This window comes from Vombatus ursinus, unplaced genomic scaffold (assembly GCF_900497805.2).
Source record: "Vombatus ursinus unplaced genomic scaffold, bare-nosed wombat genome assembly UNPS02014821.1, whole genome shotgun sequence".
NCBI lineage: Eukaryota > Metazoa > Chordata > Mammalia > Diprotodontia > Vombatidae > Vombatus > Vombatus ursinus.
The window spans coordinates 5,257,268-5,281,967 of record NW_020954599.1 but is presented as its reverse complement, the minus strand read 5'-3'; the positions used below and the strand labels follow the sequence as shown (position 1 = coordinate 5,281,967).

At 35.1% G+C, this 24,700-nt stretch overlaps 2 protein-coding genes across 5 annotated transcripts in view; one reads left to right on the top strand and one right to left on the bottom strand.

Annotated features, from left to right (window-relative positions):
- The window catches only part of SMARCAD1 (SWI/SNF-related, matrix-associated actin-dependent regulator of chromatin, subfamily a, containing DEAD/H box 1), a 93,801-nt gene extending 71,806 nt beyond the window's left edge, over nucleotides 1–21,995 (top strand). For all 3 annotated transcript variants that reach the window (XM_027837614.1, XM_027837613.1, XM_027837615.1), the window contains 12 exons: nucleotides 1,865–1,924; nucleotides 3,556–3,631; nucleotides 5,093–5,228; nucleotides 5,756–5,893; nucleotides 6,492–6,587; nucleotides 6,685–6,802; nucleotides 6,988–7,109; nucleotides 11,375–11,563; nucleotides 14,333–14,451; nucleotides 15,686–15,868; nucleotides 19,783–19,892; nucleotides 20,572–21,995. In XM_027837614.1, coding sequence (XP_027693415.1) covers nucleotides 1,865–1,924; nucleotides 3,556–3,631; nucleotides 5,093–5,228; nucleotides 5,756–5,893; nucleotides 6,492–6,587; nucleotides 6,685–6,802; nucleotides 6,988–7,109; nucleotides 11,375–11,563; nucleotides 14,333–14,451; nucleotides 15,686–15,868; nucleotides 19,783–19,892; nucleotides 20,572–20,633 — 1,409 coding nt within the window. In that variant the 3' untranslated portion in view covers nucleotides 20,634–21,995. The remainder of the gene's footprint in view (nucleotides 1–1,864; nucleotides 1,925–3,555; nucleotides 3,632–5,092; nucleotides 5,229–5,755; nucleotides 5,894–6,491; nucleotides 6,588–6,684; nucleotides 6,803–6,987; nucleotides 7,110–11,374; nucleotides 11,564–14,332; nucleotides 14,452–15,685; nucleotides 15,869–19,782; nucleotides 19,893–20,571) is intronic.
- Nucleotides 21,996–22,084: 89 nt separating this feature from the next.
- Nucleotides 22,085–24,700, bottom strand: part of HPGDS (hematopoietic prostaglandin D synthase) — a 35,386-nt gene continuing 32,770 nt past the window's right edge. For both annotated transcript variants that reach the window (XM_027837618.1, XM_027837617.1), the window contains one exon: nucleotides 22,085–22,925. In XM_027837618.1, the coding sequence (XP_027693419.1) occupies nucleotides 22,761–22,925 (165 nt within the window). In that variant the 3' untranslated portion in view covers nucleotides 22,085–22,760. The remainder of the gene's footprint in view (nucleotides 22,926–24,700) is intronic.

Sequence of the window (24,700 nt, the reverse complement as noted above, 5' to 3'; positions counted from 1 at the left end):
GTGATTAAGACTGTCTATTGCCTGTATTACAACATTGATATGAATGGACATCCTAAAGAACTTGTCTAACATTTAATCTTGAGTCAGACAGCACAAATGGACAAGTTGGGCCCAGAGTTGAACAGGAAGAAAATGAGCTGAGATGCAAAACTTCCCATAACTCAGAGGAAAATAGAGAGGCACGGGGCAAATATGCACAGACTGCTATATATAACTAATGAGGATTTCTAAAGAAGAATAAGAATAAAAACATCAAAGAAGTATATAATTAGAAGGAAATATGGGCTGCTCAGATATTGAGAGTGAGGGACGATAGGTAGATGACCAGAGTGTCTCACTAGCACCCTTGCAATATCAGAAGAAAATGAAGATTTGCAGCATATTGGATGGATGTGGACAAACATTGAGTAGGAAATTGCAGGCACAAAAGATTTGTGTTCCATTGGGGGAGAAATCCTGAATGCATTGAGCTTGTAGACCCATTTGAATTGAGTACAGAGAAAAATTTGAGGGCCAGTATGAAGTAATAAGAGTTAAAAACTGAAGAATTGAGATATTATATGCTAACTTCTACTATATTTAAAAGCCAGCAAGAAAATCTGAAAAATACACAGCAGTAAAAAAAAAAAAAATGACATGTTTATTTGTTTAAATTAATATACATGTTTTAAAAAACAAATCACACAAAATGGAGTTCATGCTTTTGTTTGCATATTTAAATATTTGGGTTTTTTTATAGCTATAAAGTTTAGAATTGTTTTTAAAATATTAGTGACTTAATGGCATAAAGCATCTTAGTAGTATCATATCTTATTTCTATACCAAATGTCAACCTTTGCATTTAAATCACTTGAGTAACAAGGTGTATTTCCAGTGAATTTGCAAGAACTTAGCACTTTTTTTCACCATTTCTGCTATATGTACTGCAAAAGAGTGTTAGTGATAAGTTGAAATTATCATTCTTAACTGGTTATTATGTTTGTTTTATGCTCATCAGTTAGCTCTGCAAGGCATAGTTACACATGTCCTGTGAAATTATTTTTCTTATCTTTGAAAATCAGCTGCTTTATTTGTCACTAAAATGTAATTAGGTGATTATAAGTAAAACTCATTTACAATAAGCTTGTATACAATATTATGTGAGTTAATTGTAAAACCTATTACCGAAAGTAAACAGAATTTGAGTTATAGACTAGCATGTTCAAAATTAGTTTTTCTATATTTTCTATCTATTTTATGGTCAACTTATTGATCTGATTAGTCTACTAATGACTAAAGAATACAAAGTTCTAGGGGCAGTTAGGTGGCACAGTGGGTAGAGCTCCAGCCTTGGAGTCCAGAGGACCTGAGTTCAAATCCAGCCTCAGACACGTGACACTTAGTAGCTGTGTGACCCTAGCAAGTCACTTAACCCCAATTGCCTCACCAAAAAGCAGAAAAACAAAACCAAAAAAAACCCGCAAAGTTCTAGGAGTTCTACTTTAGTTCCTGTTAATCCTGACAAGATTCATAGAACTTTGGTTGAGAGAAAAGTCTTGAAATTAAGTTATCTTGAAGCACTAATGATTTCACTTGAAAGGCAGCTCTTTCTAGTTTAGTATGTTCAGTCTATCTGGTACATTACATTTAATGACCTTTTTCTTGGTAAATATTTAAATCATAATAAAATTCAAACTTGTAAACTACTTTTATAGAATAAACTTAATAATTTTCATCTATGTATAATAAAAATTCCTATTTGACTTCAGTTTACAGTAGAGTGAGTAGTTTGATGACTTCTTAAACTAAGTGCTAGTTACACTTGAGTTTCTTCTATGCATATCATGTAGCAGGAACAACTAACAGCTACTTTTTTGTTTTATAGACAACTGGATAAGAGAAGTTAATTTATGGTGCTCTAACCTAGATGTTCTCTTTTATTATGGTAAGTATACTTTTATATTGCTTCTAGCACCCAGAATGAAAACCTTGAAGTCACCTTTGACTCTCTTCCCCTTCCTCCTCTCTCCCTTCTATTTCTGCTGCCACGCTTTCCCTGGATTGTTGTAATAGCCTTCTGTTTCCCAGAGAGCTTTCACAAAGTTGTCCAGCTAGTACTCCTAATGCTCACACATAACTACATTACGGTCCAGCCCGAAGCTCTCCAGCATTTCTTTTTTGCCTGTATGACAATACAGAAACTTCTTAGCCCATTGCATTTGAAGCTCACTGCAGTCTGGCTCAGCTTTGATTGCAGTTTCATCACTGCTTCTTTTCATGCGCTATGTGTTTCAGCCAAACTGGACCAATAACTACTCCCTAACCTAGTCCTGCCCTCATCTGCTTTGGAGCATTTGCCAGCCTGGCACTATGTCTGGATGTGCTCCTTCCACATCCCTGTAAAAATTCTTTTCATTTTTTAAGGCAGTGTTCCAATGTAGTCTCTCTATGAAATTTTCCCCAATATCCCAGCTCAAAAGGGATTTCTGCCAGCTCAGACTTTCTTACGGCATTTTTGTCTAGAACTCTTGTGGTAGAATCTTATCTCTCTCCCTAATCCCATAATCATATTCTGAGTTTCTTGAAGATAAGCACTGCCTCAGCTTTTTATTCTTTGCATGTATTTTTGAGTGTGTGAAGTGGGAGGGGTCCAGACCTATAATTGAATTAATATAGGGAATTTCCCCAGGAAGGAAACTCATTCCACCAAAGCAGATCAGCAGCTCATCTCTAACTGCTAAGAGATTAAGTACCTCTGCCTCCATTCCCACAAGCAGTATTTGTACATGGCCTGAAAAGAACCCAGGCCTTCCTGATTCAAGATCAGCCCTTGATTATGTAATGCTGCCTCGAACTGAGCTTCATATAAAAGTATTTAATAAGTGCTTGTGGAATTGAAGGTGTGGAATCTTTTTATAGTCTACCATAACATTACCTGTTGCCTGGACTATTATAAACTTCCTAATTGATTTCACTATTCCCGTGCTTTCCCCTCTCAAATACATTCTTTGTTGTTGTTTAGTCATTTTTCAGTCCTGTCCAATTCTTAGTGACCCTTTTGGGGGATTTTCTTGGCAAAGATATTGGAGTGGTTTGCCATTTCCTTCTCCAGCTCATTTTACAGATGAAGATACTGAAGCAAACAGGATTAATTGACTTGCTGTGGGTTACACAGCTGTAAGTGTCTAAGGCCACATTTGAACTCAGGTGTTCCTGACTAAGCCCAGCACTCTCTTAGAAACCTTCAGCCTATGGGCTGCCTCTTTCCATGAAGACTTGACTGTATGCCACTCAGTTGTTAGTGGTCTCCCTCTTCAAATTCCTTCCTCCCTTCCTCTATGTTTCTCTATTTTTTTCTCTCTCTCTCATTTGTATGTGTTATGTTCCCCAGTAGAATTCCCAATTGATTCCAGAGGGCAAGGACTGCTTGATTTTTGGCTGTCTCCAGAGCCTAGCACAGTACCTTGTACAGTCTGCTCATTTAATTGAAGTATAGGGAATGAATAATATTCATAATTTCTATCCATTGCATACAACTTGAAAAGATGATTTTTCCAAACACATTTTTATCTCTAGGTTCTCAAGAAGATCGCAAACAGCTTAGATGTGATATTCATAATAAAGTTGTAGACTTCAATGTGATTGTGACTACGTAAGTACTAAAATTATTAGGAAAATTGACAAGAGAAAAAATAATATTTCTCAGTACTAGTATATAATAGGAGCAGCAGCAATGATTGTGATTTTGGTTAATTTGAGAATTTGAGGTCATTCTCAGTTGTGCTTTATCATTTCCGGGTAGGACTTTTTACCTCAATTTTCAGGTCAGCACCACCTGCTGTGAGAATGTTGATTATTTGGTCGTAACCAAAATAATGGGACATTCATTCAATCAACAAAAAGACAGCCTGTTTTGCTTTACTTGCTGCACTACAAATAGATCATGCACTCACTTAAGGGCACATCTTTGAGTAGTTATTTATGCATGGTAGTCAAGTTTTTAAAAAAAAACATAAAACATTTAAGGCAGTAGGAATTATTAAGTAATGATGTAGTTATTAAATATATAACTTTACATTGTTCATTGATTTCATTAGTGAGTATATTTTCCCCACCAGATTTTAATACTTTTTCATTTCATTCAAGTCCTTTCTGTGGTTTTCCATAACAACTCTTTCAAGATTCTACCTAACAGGCTAGAGATATTTCTCTTAATAATTTTTATAGATAATACCTGGCCCATTAGTGTAAAACTAGGCTTTTAGTAAATTGTCAGTTGAATGTTGATTATCTTGGGGTACCAGTGTAGCATTTGAGTCATCCATCTTTTGTTAACTAAATATTGAATATTCATTTATTTAATTTAACTATTTGATACAATTTTGTTGTGTTACATTTACTCCATCACTTGATGCCGAACTGTGTACTTCCTCATATTTGGTTAGAACTCACTCAGTTCTTTAAACAGTTGCTAGTCAGTTTTATTATAAAAAAAATGGGTCATTTCTGACCAAAACTTCCCCTAGTCAGTAGAAGGATGTTCTTTTCTTGCCAAATTCTGTCAGAATTTTTGGCATAATTCCTGTCAGTTTGTCCTTAGGATCAAACAAGAACTCATCTTCTAATCTGATCCTGTAGCAATGTGCTCCTATTTTCTATTTTTTTGGTACCACATATTTTTAAATTGTGCATAAACACTATTAAAAATATATATTTCAAAGAAAAAATCTGACTTTGTCACAGAAATACAGAACTCTTTACCCTGTCAGACAGAGCCTTTAAGTTGTCTGGTTTTTGTTTTGTTTTGTTTTGTTTTTTTGCTTAAGTTGTCCTTAGTTTTTTCTTTACATTTCAGACTGACTGCTCTTAGCTATGTAGTATATAATTTGAAGCATTATTGAGTAAATGCTGTGCCTAGAATTTTCTTTTTCCATTTTTGTTCTTTTATTAGTAGTTTTTGTCACTTCTGAGGGGACTCCTCCCCATTCCTTTCTTTCCTAATTAATATAAATGAGTCAGTGCTTCCTTTTGGGTAAAATATTTTATGGAATTTGCAGCTCTCTGGATTGTCTAAACTCTTAGAACACTGTCCTACAATTTTTATTTGCAATAGGTACAATTGTGCAATTAGCAGTTCAGATGACCGCAATCTATTTCGACGGCTGAAACTTAACTATGCAATCTTCGATGAGGGCCACATGTTGAAGAATATGGGCTCTGTGCGCTACCAGCACCTCATGACCATTAACGTATGCAATTCCTTCTCTATTCTTAACAAAGTACAAAATTTTAAAACTTGCAAATCAGATGTATAAACTCTTATGTAAGATGTAACATAAGAATATCAAGTATAAAACCTCTTCCCTCACTGCCATCCTCCTTGGGACAAAAAGGGCAAAGGTGGAAATGTTGAGTTTCACACGGTCAGCTTAAACACAGAACAAGTTTAGACATAAACTGTTGACCTGAACGATTTCTATACTCTGACTGCTTTTAGCAGAAAAGCAAATATACATGTTATGGTAGAAAAACTACTGGCCAGAGAGGCTAGAATCTGGAGTTTTCAAATTGGCTATACTACCAATTAGTTGTAAGACCATGGGTAAGTTATTTGACATCATTTGGTAATCTCTGACGTCCCTTCAGCAGATTACTAGCACATTTACTCATGGGGTTTTTGGGGGTGTGTTTGTGCATATGTTTGTGGGGGTGTGTGTGTGTGTGTGTGTGTGTGTGTGTGTTTAAATTACCTAATTTCCGTTTCTCTCTGTCGTAGGCAAAGAATCGTCTGCTACTTACAGGCACTCCTGTTCAGAATAATCTATTGGAACTCATGTCTTTGTTGAATTTTGTCATGCCTCATATGTTCAGTAGTAGCACCAGTGAAATCAGAAGAATGTTCTCTTCCAAAGCAGTAAGCAGAGAGCACATAACACATGCTGCATACATATATATCCAGGCCCAATTTTCATTCCTTCCCACTTTTAGTTTTAATTTGTTGAAGGGAAAGTTTAAACAATTTAGAAGTGGTTCATGGTGAAAAAGATTTACCAAATTGGACTGTTAACTATCGTTCTACCTAGTATGAACTATAACTGGGAAAATGTTGACCTCTAGTCTGAGGAGTAGCTCATTTTTACCAGTAATTTGCAGAACAAAAAAAAAAAGTCTTCATTACTTGTCCTTATTGCTGAAGGAAAATGCTGAGTCGGCACATATATAAGCTATAATGTAACAGAAATATTAATTGCTTGTGGTTCCTGAACTATAAGTACTCAAAAGTTCAAACTATAATACTTAATCAGGTCCTCTTTAAGAAGCAGATTACAATCTAAAAATTAAATCTTGCCTGTAATCAGCTTGGGATATTTGGAGAAAGGGGGAAGACCCTCTTAGAATGTAGGTGTGGGAGAAGCCAAGAGGCTTATATCCATGAGTGTGTTTGAATACCTGTAAATAAGCCACCTGTATTGTTGAGATTTTTAAAAAGTGATTCTTTTTTCTTCCATTAGAAGTCTGCTGAAGAACAAAGTATATATGAAAAGGAGAGAATAGCACACGCTAAGCAAATTATAAAGCCATTTATTCTGAGAAGAGTAAAAGAAGAGGTAAACTCTTCCTCTGTGTATTGGTTGGCAGTATTATATTTTGTTTTATTTAAATGAGGAAAACTTTCCTTAAATAAATTCTGGTTTTTTTCCTCAGGTCCTTAAGCAGCTACCTCCCAAAAAAGATTGTGTTGAACTATGTGCAATGTCAGAAAAGCAGGAACAACTCTACTTCAGCCTTTTTAACAAAATGAAGAAATCCATCAATGGCATGGGTATAACCTGATTTTGACAGTGTACATTATATACTGGTTTATGGATGTGTGTTGCTTTTAGATGGTGACTTTTTTGTTTGTTCTTTATCTCACTGAACTAAAAAGATTTTTTAAAAATTGAATATTTACTATCATTTAAAATAATCATTAGATTTAAATTTCAGTATGCACTTTTTGACTTGCAGAGAAAAGCTCAGAAATGGGCAATGTGATGATGCAACTAAGAAAAATGGCCAATCACCCTTTATTACATCGTCAATATTACACAGCTGAAAAACTCAGAATAATGTCACAGCTGATGCTAAAGGTAAGAGTGAATGCATGACTGTATGATCCTCTTTACTCGCCAGCTCATAGCACTTAGCCTGAACTACAAATCCCAAATCTTCCATTTCTTTACCATATATATGACCTTAGGTAAGTCATTTCATTTTTCAGGTATTCCATTTCCTCATTTGTTTGAGATATTCTAAAGTCCCTTCTACCTCTGACATCCTGCAGTTCTGTAAAAGTCAAATACTGTGTCAAAACCGAATAGGATAAGAACAGACTATTTTCAAAAGTGGAGGTACAGATTGTTACAGTCACTTGAAAAATGCTCAGCCTCACTAATAATTAAAAGCAAACAATGGTGAGGTATGCCACCTCAGTTCTTTCAAGTTGGAAAAAAATAACAAGGAAATTAGGTACTTAGCAGAGTTATTGAAAAAGATATACTTATTTATTACTGGTTGAATTGCCAGCTTTTTGGAGAGCAGTCTGACACTATGCAGTGAAAGTTAATAAAAAAAAATCGTACCCTTTGACCCAATACCTAGTAAATGCATTGTTGGGAATATATACCATAAAAGGGTTATTGATAACAAAAAAGCTGTCTGTTAAAACTGTCACAGCAGTGTGTGTGTACATATGTGTATATACACACACCTAAAAAACTAGTTTAAACAGTTATGAGAAATACATAGCAGTTCTGAAAGATCTTTATGAAATAATGCAAAGGGGAAAAAGCTGAAGCTGACAAACTGAGTAACACTAATTATAATCACAGGGAAAAGAAAATGAAAGGACAGAATTCTGTTGGACGTTCTCAGATGATGTTAAGATATTTTATGCATTGATATTAATGGTAACAGGTACTAGGAAGTTTTAATTGTTTTGTATTGATGTTCAGTGTTGAGTTGTTAATAAAACATTTTAATTCCTTTCGTGCTGTATACCTACCATCCTGAATGTACAGGAAGGCTGATGATAGATTAGTAATTAGCAACAATTGTTAGCAGCACAATAGATAGATATGCAGATGATCAAGAAGTTGAAGATACATTTAAAACATTTGCAAATTTAAAATGTTTTGCAGAGTTCTCACCCAAAAGGAAGAAGGAATGAGAATTATCTTATTTTTCATTGACAAACTTTTGTGGTTTATGTTCACAAAAATTTGTGAATCAAACCTTATTTCCTCGTTTATTTTCTGTAACTTAAATGAAACTCACCTAGAATCCTAATGCTCATCTAAGAATTCAGTTTTATTCTGATTTACTACTCCAAACTTGATAAACAGCTCTATGAAACCCTAGTGCATTGGTAATAAGAGTCTGGGGAGAAAATTATACTACTTACTAGCTTCCCTTTCTAAATAGTAAATATTATTTTGTGTTGAAATACTTGATATGACAAATTTTTGCATGACACTAAACTTAATTTCCACTGTTTTTCTTCAAAATTTCTCCAAGTTCCCTGTGCCCTAAAACTTAAGCTCTAAATCAAAGCCTTAGACCCAGTACTTACCTAATCCCATAAATATGTTACCAAATGATCCTGAGAAGCACTCATCAAATCCAAAACTCTCATTTCATGGAAAAGAGAAGTGTGTCTGTCCCCTGCTCCTCCCCACCCTACAAAAAGGTCACTAATCTAAAGTCACAAATGGCAAAGCCAGATGAGGGGAGACTGGTCACATAAAGTGATAAAGTTACCCTCCTGAGTGCAACAGTACACTGAGAAAAATTAAATTTCCCCACAAAATGGTGCCAAATATAATTTACCAAAAAAATAAGCAGTTAAGCCACTAAAACTTTATTCTGCTGCCCTTCCCTCTATAATTTAGAAGTGACCTTGGGTTCTTGAAGCTTGTGCAAAGACAGCTCAAGCTCTAGGCTTCTTTCTACTTCACCACACAACCAACTGTAAAAAACTTTAATACATTTTTATTAGTATCTTCGGATTTTTGATGATCACCTGGATATCTCCACATATCCCATTTCTTCCCCTTCCCCACAGTCATCCCTTATAATAGAAAATTTTAAAAAGAAAAGAGCAAGAAGAGAAAAAAATTCCACAAAACCAATCATTACATTGAAAAAATCTGATTTATTCAATGTCCAGACTTGTGGACCCTCCTTTTCGGCAGAGGAGTGTGGAGGCATCTTTTCATCTCTTCTTTGGAGTCACCCTTGTTCTTGATAATTTTGTAACGTTTTTTGATTGTTTGCTGCTGGTTCTTTCCATTTACATTGTTGTCGTTGGTTGCATGGATGGCTCTGCTTACTTCAAATTGCCTTAGTTTCTTTAAGTCTTTTCCTGCTTCTTGCTATTATTCAGTATGTTTATAGGCAGCTAAGCGGAGCAAGGGATAGAGTGCTGGGCCTGGAGTCAGGAAGACCTGTGAATCCAGCCTCAGACACTGTTTGCCTCAGTTTCCTCAATTGTAAAATGAAGCTACAGCACCTGCTTCCCAGGATTGCTGTGAGAATCAAATGAAATAAGTTTTGTGAAACACTTAGCAGCACATTTCCTGAAACATAGTTGGTGCTGTATAAGTGCTTACTCCATTCTTCCCTTTCCTTTATGGTTTCCTATAGAACAGTGTTACTCCATTACAGTCATGTATCTCAGTTTGTTTATCCTTTCTCCTTTTGGTGAGTATCTACTTTGTTTCAAATTTTTTCCTACCAAAGTGCTACTGTAATTATTTTTATATGTATGGAGGCTTTTGTCAATGACCTCCTCAAGTATATACCTACCAATGTGGGACCAAGAACATAGACATTTTAATTACTTTATTTTGCTTAATTCCAAATTGCTTTCCAAGATAGTTGTATTAATTCACAGATCCATATACAATGCATTAGTGTACCTATCTTTCAAGAATTCCTATAACATTGACTGTTAGCATATTTTTATCATCTTTGCCAGTTTGCTGGGTGTGGGGTGAAACCTTAAGGTTGTTTTCTCTTGTTATTAGTGATTTGAATTTTTACATGATTGTTAATAGTTTTCAGTTTTTTTGAGAATTATTCTTTTCTTTTGACCACTTAGGACCAACTTCTAAGACATAGGCAAACATTTACTAGCAGAATTTAACCTGAAATAATTTATGTATTAGTTCAAATTAACTCCATTAGCTAGCATGCATGCCCTTATAACCCTGTTCCTTTTCATTACTAACTGATATGTGTGGCCTTTAAGTGTCTGTCTTCTGGGTAGATTTATTTACTCCTGTTAAATATTCTTCAATTTTGCACTTTTTAAAAAGTCCTATATTAATGAAAACTATTCTAATCTCTCTGTCTACTTTTAGTGATAATGTCACTAAAGATCATTGTCTCGGTTTTGTGAGGGAAGTTCTTGACTGAGTTGAATTCGTTGAATTCATCTTTGTTTGTTTCTGCCTACTTGTTTCTTTTTACACCTCTGCCAGACAAGGAGCAATGGGAATGACTTAAGACTTTATTTTACCTTCTCTTAGCTTTTGTAAATGTAAGTGAAAATGAATGGTGAATTCAAGGTTACTCTTATTGAATTTTGCTTTTTTTTCTAACGTCAAAGGAAGTGGAACCATGAGAAAAACTAGCAAAGTATTTTTGTGTTTTTGAAGAGTTTTCACAAATTTAAAACACTTTGTTTTTTTCACTTTATTTAACTTTTATGACTCATAAAATCAATTAGGGATATCCTAATTGATTTTATCCAAGGTATGAATACAGTGGTTATTTGATGATTGTGGTCTTCCTAACTTGTACTGTCATTAGCAGCGTAAAAGGTCACTGCTTAGTGTGCTTATGTCAATGTGTAAAATTGCATCTGGGGGTTGTGCTCGGAAGCACAAAAGACCACATGTCCAAACAGAGAAGTAGATTACGACTGAAGTTTCTACTTCCCTATTGTCAGTGACTCATTTGAGTCACTAAATTAGTTTTCTCTATCTGATCCTGAAAGAGTTGCATTAGAATGTTGTATAATTTCACCAGTATCTGAAGTGTACTTGCTAGTACGCTAGTATTAGTCTTAATTATTTGAATAACGTAGTGTAATTAACTTAAAGCCGGCACACACCTTATAAGTCAGTGAGGCCACCCTTCTCAATTTACAGTTGACAGGACTGAAGCTCGAGATTGTGACGCTAAGGTCACACAGCTAGTTAACACCAGAGGCAGGATTTGAACCCATGCTTTCTTGACTCTGTAGGCTACAGCAGGCTGCCTTTCAAGGGACTGAGGAAACAATTGAGATTAGTTTCATATTACCATATTGTAAAGTATAATTTGAAATAAAATTTTCTTTTCTTTTGAGGAACCTACACATTGTGAAGCTAATCCTGACCTGATTTTTGAAGATATGGAAGTTATGACGGACTTTGAACTACATTTACTTTGTAAACAGTATGCACATATCAATGACTTTACGTTAGACATGGATCTCATTTTGGACTCCGGAAAATTCAAGAAACTAGAATGCATTTTGTCTGAATTAAAACAAAAGGTATTATGCAAAAATTAGTCATTGTACACTTCCTTATTCTCCAGCCTTCAGTATTAATATTAGTTTGATTTTTAAAAATAAAGTCTGCAATTAGTAATAGCTTTTTGTAATATCATGGGACATTACTAATTACTACAGACTATTTTAATGTAGTCTTACAATTTTGTTAAAACGATAAAATTACTATTTTTGAAGGCAGGGACCTTGTCTAGTATGTGTCCTTATATTTAATGTACTTCACATCCTATGTATTAGTAAGATTGCATTACAATTCATTATGTTAGCAAAAATCAAATTACTAGTAATATTGTAGCATATGGTGTATAAATTAAAAATGAGAAAAAGATAAAGTAGGTATACAGTTTTTCCGTAACTGAAAGCAGGAATAATTTAAGTAAGATTTTAAAAGATAAGATTTAAGAAGCAAAACCAGGTGTGAAAGTAACCTGATTTCGCTTTTGGAAAATTTTACTTATGCACTTGACTTTTTGCCAAAAATTCTCTCTTTTCCACCTCCATTTCCTCCAGGTACTTTTCCTTCCTCTCAGACTCTCATTTTCAATCTTTCCCTGTCTGCTGTTGCGTTCCTGTTGCATATAAAAAATGCTCTGAACTGTCCTGTGTTGAAAATTGTTGAAAAAAAATTTTTTTTTTAAAAAAACATCCCTTTATTTGATCTTGCCATCCCCTCAACCTGTTCTTCTGTTTCTCTTCTCCGTTTTGCTGTTGAACCCCTTGAATCTGCATTTGCTACCTCTTCTTTCTCACCTTCTACTCAGTTTTACCATTGCAAGCTAACTTTCCAGTCCACCAGTCAGCTAAAATTGTTCTTTCAAAATTTGCCAGTGCTTTAGCTGCTAAATCCAGTGACCTTTTCTCTTGTTCTCCAGATGCATTTTGTTATTATTTAGCTCTATAAAGCAATATTTTGTAGTTTGGTAAGGCAGGTGGTATTGTCATTTTTATTATATTAGCTTGCCTTACCTATGAGTAATTACCATTTCTCTAATTATTTAGATCTGTCTGTATTGTGTTCAATATAGTCATATAAGACTACCAAGTATTTTCTATTATCTTTAGTTTGTTTTGTTTTTTTTTTGTTTTTTTTTTTTGCTTTTTTGGTGAGGCAATCAGGGTTAAATGACTTGCCCAGGGTCAAACAGCCAGTAAGTGTCAAGTGTCTCAGGCAGATTTGAACTCAGGTCCTTCTGACTCCAAGGCCGGAGCTCTATCCACTACGCCACCTAGCTACCCCATCTTTAGTTATTTTTAATGGAATTTCTCTATCTCCTTTGCTCAGTTTCATTGTTAATATACGGTAATGCTGATGATTTGTATGGGTTTATTTAATAGCTTGCAACTTTGCTCGATGGTGGCCTTTTCTCACCATTTACCTTGCTCTCTTTGTTGGTTTTGACTTTCAGCTATCCTCTTTTCAGGAAACTGTTGCCTTCTTTGACTTTCATGACACTTCTTTCTTGGTTCTCCTACATGTCAGATCCTTTGCTAGGTCATCAATCTTAACCCCCTAACCCCCAAGCATGGGCATCCCTCAAAGCTCTGCCCTGGGGCTTCCTGTCTATATCTCATCTTGGTGATTTATTTAATCAGCTTCTTTGGGTTCAGTCATCATCCCTGATACATGATTCCCAAATGTGTTAATTTTTCTTTGGAACTACATTCCTTGCTGAGTGTCCCCACCTGAACGTCCTGTAGGCATCTCAAATTCAACTTCTCCAAACCAGAATTCATAGTTTTCTCATCCCAAACTTGATTATTTCTTTTGATTGTACCTCTAGTTTTTCTATCACCCAGATTTGTAACCTCTGAGTCATCCTTGACTCTTAGCCCTCTCTCAATCCCCTACATTTAATTGAGAGCCAAATTTTATGGATTCTGTTTCAATAACCTACCGTGGATTTAGCCTCTTCTTTCCACATTCATGTGCCTACCAGGAGTCTAGACTAATAACTCCTTAATTGACCTTCTTGCTTTTAATCTTTCCCCTCTTCTGTCAAAATAATCTTCCCACAGTATAGATAAGCATGTCACTCAAACAACCTTCAGTGGTTTCCTGCTGTTGCCTATAAGGCAGTCTGACTGCCTCTTATTTAAGGCCCAATCTGGCTGCAGGTAAGCTGTATTTCATGCCTTTACAAATTCTCCATTTCATCCTCACTGGACTACTACCTGTTCCCAGACCTTGCTGATGTCATCTCCTGCATCTGTTTATTTGTATAACCCTGAAATGCATTCTCTTCTCTACTTTTCAGAGTCCTTTTTTATTCTTCAAGATCACTTGTTACTTTCTGCATGAACACTTCCCTGATTGTTTCCTTCCTCCTCTCTCCTTTTAGTATCCTATTCGTCTTCAAATTACTTTGTTTGCTGTTTATTTGTATACATGTTAAATCTCCATAGCCCCACCTACTCACCTTGTCCTGGGAAAATTTCCTTGATGGCATACTGCTGGGGTTCTTGTTGTTGTTGTTGTTTTTTAATCCTAGCACCTAGCACTTGTATTATCAATAAATAAACGTTTCTTGAATTGAGATAGGTCTTTATGTATTCTCCCCCCCCCCCCCCTTTTTTTTTTACCATGGAGAGGGAAAAACCAATAGGCTTAGTGTTGCATTCCTTAGAAATAAAAGGTATGTGCTGTAAAACTGTCTAGTGATTGTAGTAAAAATCCAGATATTGCACATCTTTACATGCTAATAAGAATTAATAATTATGATTTGTGAATTTGTGTCTGTTTTCTCTTCATAGGGTGACAGGGTTGTATTATTTAGCCAATTTACAATGATGCTGGACATCTTAGAGGTTCTTCTAAAACACCATCAGCATAGATATCTTAGATTGGATGGAAAGACTCAAATTTCTGAAAGGTTGGCTTTTTTACTTGTAAAATTACAAATTTATTTCTTTGACAACTGATGCCATCTACTATGTTTAGAACATTTACTATGCATTTTATTATTTCTAGTCTTTTGAAAACTGTAACTATAAACATAAAAATTTCAAATTCCTTGTCTCTGTGCTGTTGTTCATTTTAAAACTTTGCTCATGTCACTTAAATGCTTTTTGGAAAAAAATTATAGGAAATGTACTAAGTATTTCTAAAACTTTAGAATATTTTCCCCTAAGTTGAGGAGTCATTTTTCTAATAGTAATTAATAAATTTTTTCAGAGTATTTTTGTCCTTGGCAGCCAACTAGTACCATATTTATGAATAGTTGCTGTATTGAGGATACTGCTATTTCTAATAAGCCCTGTGTAATAATATTATTACAAAACTAAAATCTGAACTGGAACTTACTGAAATTTCATAACAGTGCAAACCTTAGAATAGCAACCAAGAAACAGATATTAGTTCTGGACAAGGAGAACCAGGACTCAACCAAAGAATATTAACAGATAGGTTTCAGCTCTGCCTTGTGTTCAAGCCCCTGTGATTATGATTATACTATCCTCTAGCAATATCTTGACTGACTCATAATGGAGAATGTCTTGGAACTGTATCATCACTGAGGACAAAACTTTTGTCCAACTCTTTGTTAAATGTCGTGACTGTTTCTGGATGGTTGAATTGGTTAGATGCTTTAACTTTGTGAAGATGTAGTTTGGATAAAGCGATAAATGGAGCTAAAGGAGATTGCAACATTAAGAGTTTTGACTAGTCAAAACTACTAGAATACATACTTTATTATGTAGAGTTAGTATCAGAGCTTATACAAATATTATGTAATATCTACAAAGTTTAAAATGTTAAAAGATATTACTGTGTGAAGATGACACCAGTTAATGTGTGCGCTTTGAGTTGTATTTTTTGGTAGAGTTTATTCATACATACTCAGCTATTTATTCTTCCTTTGTTTCAAATGATATAAAACATTGTGACTAGCCAGTTTACTATATGTGGCTCATATCAGTAATAAATCCTTATCTTTGGCTTCATTAGTACTATATACTAATCTGTTGCAGGCAAAAATGGGTTTTTTTATTTTTCATTTGTACTAATATAAACATTTCATTTTTCAGAATTTTACATAAATTTTTCCAATTCAACAGTGTTATTTTATAATAATTTTGGTGTCTTAACTTCATGTATTAATTTTTTAGGATTCACCTAATTGACCAGTTCAATACAGACATGGACATCTTTATATTTCTGCTATCAACAAAAGCTGGCGGACTTGGGATAAATCTGACCTCTGCAAATGTTGTTATACTTCACGATATTGACTGTAATCCATACAATGACAAACAAGCTGAAGACCGATGCCATAGAGTAGGTCAGACTAAGTAAGTATATTGAATTTTCCCTCCCTTTCTTCAGCAACCTACCACCTCCAAATTGGAAAAAGGAAAGAAAAAAAATTTATTTTAACAATATGTGTACTCAAGCAAAACAAATTCCCACACTAGTTGTGTCAGAAAATTTATGTTCTGTTTCTGTGTGCTGAATCTTTTACATCTGTCAAGAGGTGGGTAGCATGCTATTGGCCCAAGAATTCTTGAGACTTTCTTTACAATGTTATTTTATTCCACTCATTTCACTCTGCATCATTTTATACAAGTCACAGGTTTCTCTGAAACCGTCTTTTTTGTCATTTCTTACAATATAATAATATTCTATTGCGTTAAAAAAAACCCATGATTTGTTCAGCCATTTCCCAATTGATAGGCACACCCTTACGTTTCCAATACTTTGCTGTAACAAAGAGATATGCTTAAAGTTCTTTAATAGTGATTTGGAGCATTTTATTCATAAGGTTGAATTTATTCCTTTGAAAATTGCCTGCTCGTATGCCTTTACTGTTGGGGAATGGGTCTTTTCAGAAACATACTTCAGAAAAAGAAAGAACCATACTGCAAAGGTTTTTCCCCTCAAGTTAATTGTTTCCCTTCTAATTTTAACTGCATTTTGTTTGTACAAAACCTTTTTAATTTTATGTAATCAAAATTGTACATTTTATCTTCATTATTTTTCTCTGTTCCTTTTTTAGTCATGAAACTTCCCCCTATCCATAATTGGGAAAGGTATCTTTTCTTCTTCTAATTTGTTTATGATGGTGTGATTTTTTTTTTTTTTTTTTTTTTGGTATATAGAACAAGATGGTCTGAGTGCAAATTTCTACCAGCCTGCTTTCTAGTTTTCCCACTGATTTTTGTCAAATAGTTTTTACCCTCATAGTCAGGATCTTTCAATTTATCAGATACTATGCTAACATCTCATTTGCTTTTTTAGCTCTACCCGGCAATCCTTTGGTAGCTTGGTATGGCACTGAATAAGTAAATTAGGTATAGCTGTCATATAGTTGGTTGAAACTTTATCAGTTATTCATCATATATAAGAAAATGTCTGTGTACTTTTTATCAGATTTAACTTTTTTTTTCCCCAAAGAAGTTGTGGCTTTATTGTATACACCACCACACCTAATATGGTTAGTTGTTTCTGTGAAAATGCAAAACAGTGTTAGTTCCATAGAAATAAAACTTATTAACACAAATATGAGCACTCATTTGTAATGTTGCAGATGGCAACAGCAAGTTTTTTTGGTGTTTGTGTGTTTTTTAGTACACCATGGATGGCCTTTTTCTATAAGACACTGATGACCTTCCTGTCAAAACAGCATCGGTCAGAGCAGTGTTATCTGTGATTTGACTAGACAGGTAGCCTTGATATAATAAAAATTCTACAAGATATTGTTTGTTTTGATTTAATTGGTTAAAAATACATTGCTATAGATTGCATTTGTAGCCTACAGAAATTGAAGATGAAATGCTATGTCTAGCCTAACTTTAAAATACTATTTGGGGTCCAACAGAGTTTAGGAAATTGATTATATACTAATCCATTTTGTTAACTACTCTGCCTTCTGAAATATGCTTCAATTTGTTAAGTTAGGTTTTGACTTGGGAATTAGTTAAGGAAGTTAAATTGTTTCTTTGAATTACAAGACAAATGGAGCATAAAGAGTGGGTAGAAGTTAGACAGGAACTTTTATGGTTAGAGTTTTCTAAAAATGAATGAACTTTTGGAAGGTGGTAACTTCACCATTACTGAAAATGTTCAAGCACTGATGAGATGATGATATGCCAGGGAAGTTTAAACAGCACCTTAGAATTCTTGCATAGTGCTTTGTACTTCATGGAGTACTTTCATAAGCCTTGTATTTTATATTCATATCAAGTACCAGGTGAGATTATTATTGCAAATGAGGAAATAGGTGTATACAGAGGTTCCAACTTGATCTTACTCATTTAGCTAGTTAGTGGTATAGTCAGGGACTTGAAGGCTTAGTGGATATAGAGTGCTGGACTTGGAATAAGGAAAAGCTGGGTTTGAATCCTGCCTCAGACACTTGCTAGCTATGTGACCATGTCCATCTCACTAAGCCATCAGTTTCCTCATCTGATATTTACAACATTCATCCGTGGTGGTTCTGAGGATCAGAAGAAGTAATTTATGTAAAGTGCTTTGCACATCTTTAAAGTGTCAGATAAATGTTATGATTCATTATTCTTTAGACTTAGAATCCAATTCTTTGAGCTCTTCATCTGTTCCCCGTCCTTACTACACTCTTCTTTTCTTACTGTTTGTGTAGCATTATTTTCAAATGTTTTATTTAATACCTTTTTTTAACCTGTGCTGTCATTTTCCAACACACTATTCTTTTCCCCCAAAAGATCCATCAAAAGTACAGTTCAGCAAAAGCAGTGTCTGCCAATGTATTCCTATTCAACACCTATAACTCAGCACCTCTCTACTGAGAGGAGGGAAGTATGTTTGTTTCATCATCAGTCCAGACTAGTCCTTGCATTTATCTGGAATCTGGTATAGTGTTATTTTCGTTTCTGTAGTCATTATGTGTGTTCTTTTCTTCCTCCTTATTTCCCTGAGGGTCACTTCAAGCAAGAAATCATATTCATGATTTCTATTTGTTTGTTTGTTTTTGTTTTTGCTAGGCAGTGGGGTTAAGTATATTCATGATTTCTCATGCCTTAGAATTTTCCGTTAAATTCCTGTGCCACAAAAATTTAAGACAAAATATTTCTTTTTATGAACTATGTGCAGATGGGGAACTTTAGATCTTTTTGTTAGGTAAAATTTAGTCAACAAACACAAACATCCCATAAAATACACAGAACTAAAAAAATGAGTATATGTGTGACAAGTAAAAAGTTTGAGAAACAATTTCTGGGTAATTAACCATTTTATTGTGGCTAGTGTATAATTAATAAAAGAATGGGTCATTTGGCCATCTCTCATGAACCAAAGATGTATCTTGGTGGCCTGTTGACGTTTATATGCCCTGGAAGAGGGGTGTTTCTGAAAGATAACAATCAACTTTGTTGGAGAGGTGGACCCGTTCTAATATGTGGCTGGGGGATGTGACTTTGATGATGTCACTTTTGCTCCCAGACCTGCCCTCTGCCCTTGGCAATCTAGACAAAGGATTTATACCCCACCTCACCCCCAAGTCTGAGTAGAATCCAGTGAGCTTCCCTAGTTAGGTGGGGTCTGAACAAGTTTGAGGAGAAAATCCAGTCTCATTATCAGCTCTGTGCTCCTGCCCTCCCCCACCAGCTACGTCTTGTAACAAATAAGCATAGCCAAGGTGGCCATCTGAAAATGTTTTCCTCAACTTACACTTCTTCTAGTATCTTGTATCTCTACCAAGAAATAAGTCCTAAAGGTTTCACACTTGTAAGTTATTGTCATCATCATGTAACTTGTTCTTCTGATTCTGCTTGTTGTACTCTGCGTCAGTTCATCTAATTTTACCCTTGAACTCTTCGTTCATTTTAAATAGAATTACCAACTATTTGAAAATATTTTATTGAATTGTTTTTAGAAATAAACAGAACTCATTTTTTCATGAGTTCTTGTTAATTCAAAGATTCAGAAGAGAGTTTAGAACTTTCCCTTTTCAGTTTTCCCCTTCCCCTCCATTTTCGAGATAGAAAACTAAGGACCAGTGAACAGGACATGGCATGTGACTGCCTAGGAGGGAGCCGTTGGCCAAGATGGAACTAGAACCTGGATCTCCTAGAAATATCTGAATTCTGTACCTAGATTGGTCGTGGAGTTTTAACATACATCTGTTATAAGTGCTCTAAAATGTCTTTATGATAACATATTCTATGTGCAAATAACTATAAATATAGATAATAAAAATTTCCTACTGTCGTTCCACCCCTTCTGATTTTAGAGAAGTACAAGTCATAAAGTTAATAAGTCAAGGGACAATAGAAGAGTCCATGCTCAAAATCAACCAACAGAAATTGAAACTAGAACAAGATATGACCACGGCAGATGAAGGTAAGTTACTAGTATGCTTTGTGAAAAATTGTTTGCTCCACATAGCTAGCACCTTAGACAAATAAACTGGTAATAATAATGACAATAAAGTACTTTTTTCTACTTTAGACTTTTTTGAGTTATAAATTGGGAACATTCATGCTTAAGTGAGCACTGTATAAAAAGTTTGAAATGTAGTTTAGTGATGAGAATTTTATAAAATTTTAGCTTAATTCTGCTTATTGTGTGTCTCAGTATAGTTTATAATATGTAATAGAAGATAATGTCTCTCACTTATTTAGCACTTTCAAGGTTTTCAAAAACACCTTATTTGATCCTCACAACAATGTTGTGAGATAGGTGCCATTATTATCTCTATTTTGCACATAAGGAAAGTAAGGCTGAGACAAGTGAAATGACTTGCTCACGGTCACATAGCATGTGTGTGTTTCAGTGGAAAGGGACAAAAACATAAGAGTAACATAGCGTTCAGCTCTTATAACATTTGCTTTGCGAATTTTATTCTTTTTCTTCTGTCTTTCCTTGTCTAAGTTAGTCAGAGGCAGCTGTAACCTGACTGACCCCACTTGTCAAGGACCAGTATGGTGCCATAGAGAGGCCTTTGCCTACTTAGGTTATTTTTCATTGTACAGTGATAAAAGTTTCACCTCTGAACGTTCACATTTCTTTTCCTTTGCAGGCGATGAAGGAAATGTACCTGCAGATATAGCTACATTACTAAAGACTTCATTAGGGCTTTAAAAGGAGGATTTCTAATTGAGGAGAAAATACCAACTTGGTGCACACAAGGACATTTACATTACTGAAGACCATGGGATTTATGAACATTTGTAACTTTTTATAATATCCATATTGTATTTCTCATGGTATGAAAGATTTTTGCCACCAAATGAATTCTCCAAATGCTCAAACCTGAAATATATAATTGCCACAGAAACGTAGTCCTTAAGATGTTGAATAATCATATTTTACAAAGCAGTTTTCCAAATGGGGATTAGTTGGTGATTGTTTGTAACAGATCTGCTAATGCTTTAGATATGTCAGTATTTTTGTAATTATTTCTACCTCCAAATATATATAATACTGTCTTTCACTGGATAATGTGTGTAGATTTTTACATGTGCCTTATTTGACAATGCTTATGTTTTTGTTTTGCCTGTCTTAACTCATTTGAAGTACTGTTTTTATATTAACTTAGTCAAATAAAACTGTATAGATTATGTAGCTTTAGTTTTATTACTATTTGAAGCAGATGCTCACCATTGTCATCGAGAACTCTGACCAGAATTTCAAGGTGGTGATCTCTTACCAACATCCCCCTCCACCTCCCCTTGTTTGCCTAGGGACTGTTTTGTTTCCTATGAATAGTAATTGGATTTTTTCCTAGGTGGATGGATTGTCACTATGGATTGCTTAATTTTTGTTCTTCTCCTTAGCCTTGCACTAGTTATGCACATCCCTCTGGCTAGCCATGTGCATGCCTCCTTTGATTTGCTTTTCTTGGCAGTTGCCACCCTGATGCTCTTGTTTTGACTTTCTTTTGCTGTCCAGATCATTATTTATTCCTGCCACATCTCCATGCATCAACAGAGCGTTGATGGAATTCTTCTAGGCTGGCAGAACAAATTCACTTTTGCTTCATAGCAAATTGAATGTGAATATAGATTGAGGCAGCATTAGGTACTATACAGGAATTCAGTATAAATCCTGAGTGGAGGCATTGTGATGAATACATCATTAACTCCTTGACACTATCAAGATTTAATTCACCAGTTTCCAGGATAGTAACTCCTGAAGAGTTAGAACTCCAATTCAGTGTGGGTGACACAGCAAAGAATTGGAAGAACTAAAGTTGGCTTTTGGATACCATCTCTCTATGAAGTCTTTATAACATTTTGCCTATTGTCAGTCAAAATTGCTGTTTTTATTGTACATCTATTTCTTTGTGTAACTTGTGAGCTTCATGTGTTTTTGTTTCTATTCTGTAAATATTATTATAAATAAACTCTTATTTATAAATGGAAAGTGTTAAAACCTATAGGATGTTAATATTTTGCAAGGGATTGTACATTTACAAATGAAAACAAAGATACGAAGTAATAACTTGCTATGTATGCTGAAGTGATTTTGAAATCACCTGAAGCCCCTCAAGATTTTTGAGATAGGTTTGTAAAAGGCACACAGTCGTGAGTTACGTTATGGGAATTTTGATCATATTTTGGTTTGGGTGTTTGTTTAGACTGTTTGGTAATGTAAAGCAATGATTCTCAACTTTTTTGAATTATGAGAACTTCTTTTTAACATTTAAAATGTTGGCCCCACGTGATAGCGGTTCCACTCATCTTGCATGTTTTGATGGAGCTAAATAGATCTAGCCAGTCCTATTTGATGTACGTATGGATTTAAGGAGGAGTGGAAGGAGAGACCATCAATTTAAAATATTGTACTGTGACATCGTCACTTCTGAATGGTGTAAAGCTATTTAGGATCACAGCTTTTGATCTGGAAGGGACCTTTGAAGTCATTGAGTTCAGTCCTTTTGTTTTACGGATGAGAGGCACAGAGAGGTGAAATTATTTGCCGTGGGATACATGTCTAGTGTCAGACAAAAGGTTTTGAGCCCAGGTGGCCTTGACTCTTTTATGTCCAGTGCTCTGTCCACTACACCATGCAGAAAGTACTGGAAGCAAAATAATTTTTGATTTTATTTTATACAGTATGTGGTATTGAGGTAAAAAAAATTCCACCAACAGTGACAAAAATGTAATGGGAAAAATGTTACGTTTACAGTTATTTTTCTAGAAGACAATATAGCATAAGCAAGAATGACTTTATATGGTTCAGGCCAACCCCAGACCAATCACTAGTCTACATTCTGGTTTCTGGCCTCTGTTTTATCCAGTCAGCAATCACAGGAATGCTTTGAACTTTTTTTCGTAAGACTACCAGTTTAGGATGCTTGTCCAACAAGTCTTGTTTAAGGACCAAAAGTGTGGTACTGCAAATGTCCCAGTAGAAATCAGCCCAGGTTACCTAATTAAAGAAGAAAAATATTGCTTAACATTTTCATTTGTGTATAAACTATTAATTTAACTGAATTGTATTCTAAGGGCTAAACTTTAAATGTTGAATCATTCATCACCTTACATCTTAGTGAAAACCAAATAATTCCTCCCCAAAGTTCAGGGAGAAAATTACAAGGAAGCCAATAGTTTGAGGAGAAAGAGAGGAGTGAGAACTTCACACTGGGAGTGACTATTACTTATCATTCTATCAATCAAGTGTACTCTGAAACAAATGGAGATATATGTACAGAAATGTAATCCTTACCCTTCATTGGTTACAGGTTCTATGTAATTTCTAGAAGAGCGCTTGGATCATAGAACCTATATATGTAATAGAACCTTGGGATCATAGGATCTAGAGCAAAGACAAACCAGTGAAACTTATTCCCCCTATTGTACAGATGAGGGAACTGAGGTTCAAAGGGAAATAACGTATCCAAGACTCCAAGCCTAAAATAACCCAAACTAGGAAATCTGATGTTCTTTCCACCAACTACCCCCTTTCCCTGCCTCTCACTGATTTCTTGAACTTGCTTGCTGTTATCTCTGCTTCTTAATCAGATAGAAGTTATTTGGCAAGGTTCTCAAAGAACCTTTAGCTGTTTTTCTGTGGGTTTTATAAATTCCTCAATAAAGGCATTCTTGTTCTGAGGGTAGTGAGAGAAGCAGAGTTAGAAGGCGCAAAATGGGAAGGAATCAATGCATAGAGTTAAATGGCCTCACCTTTCAGGGTGTTCATCTGTAAGATAAGAGTTGACCCCATAAGGTCCTTTCCAGTTCTAAAATCCTATGAATTCCTATGATCAAAGGGGGATCGTGAGCTACTAGGGGTCATTAAAGGTCAGGGGTAAGGGAGAAATGTGATGAAAGTAGATAGAATGATGTGAGCAGAGAGAGGTTTGCTCTAGAGGAGAATGGGGTGAAAAGAAGCAGAGCAGACATTAAGGTCATCTGTCCAAGAGTAACTAACGATGTCTGAACCTGGACTTCCCTAGTGGTGGCTGTAGGCCTGGCTGCCTTGGGATTCAGTGGTCCCAGGTCCTGCATCTGCAGCCCTTGCGATGGTAGATCCTTTTCTGTAGCCTGAGAAAGGATCTTTAGGACAATGCTGGTAGTAGATGGAATAAAGGGGGTGTAAACTTGTGTGTTTTGGATTAAGTATATTGGATAAGTAGAAGTTAAGTATATTCTGAAATATACTTACACGTTGAAAGTGTTCTTAAATTGTTATTAACATTCAGGCAGTTGTGGGCAACAATTCTTTAATCCATTACAATAGTTTTATTTATTGAGTTCTCAATGTCGTTGGATATACATTCTCAGTGTGAGGATTTTGCTTCTGTGTATGAAAGTTTCTGGTGTATTATTCTGGCCACTTGGTTGTCTGTCTAGGTTATTTGGTAGGTGTTAAATAATGGTTTCTACTGCTTCCTTACATAATCTGCATTGATCAATAAATCTTATCTCCTCAAGGATAACCTTTCTGTAACAGGTGGGAATGATTTGGTCTTGTACTATCATAAACCCTTCATCTCAGTACACAAATGTGTATGACTATTGTTGGTTAAATTCATGTCAGTTTCACCCATGAAAAGGGCTCTTTCATAGGCTCCACACAAAGCATTTGGTTATATTTAATCCAGTGGCATATACATCTAATCAGCCTTTACTATCAGTCCGTGAAGTGATTGCTGTTCATTATCCCAGAAGTATTTCTGTATGTTTTTAATCTGTTTATCTTGT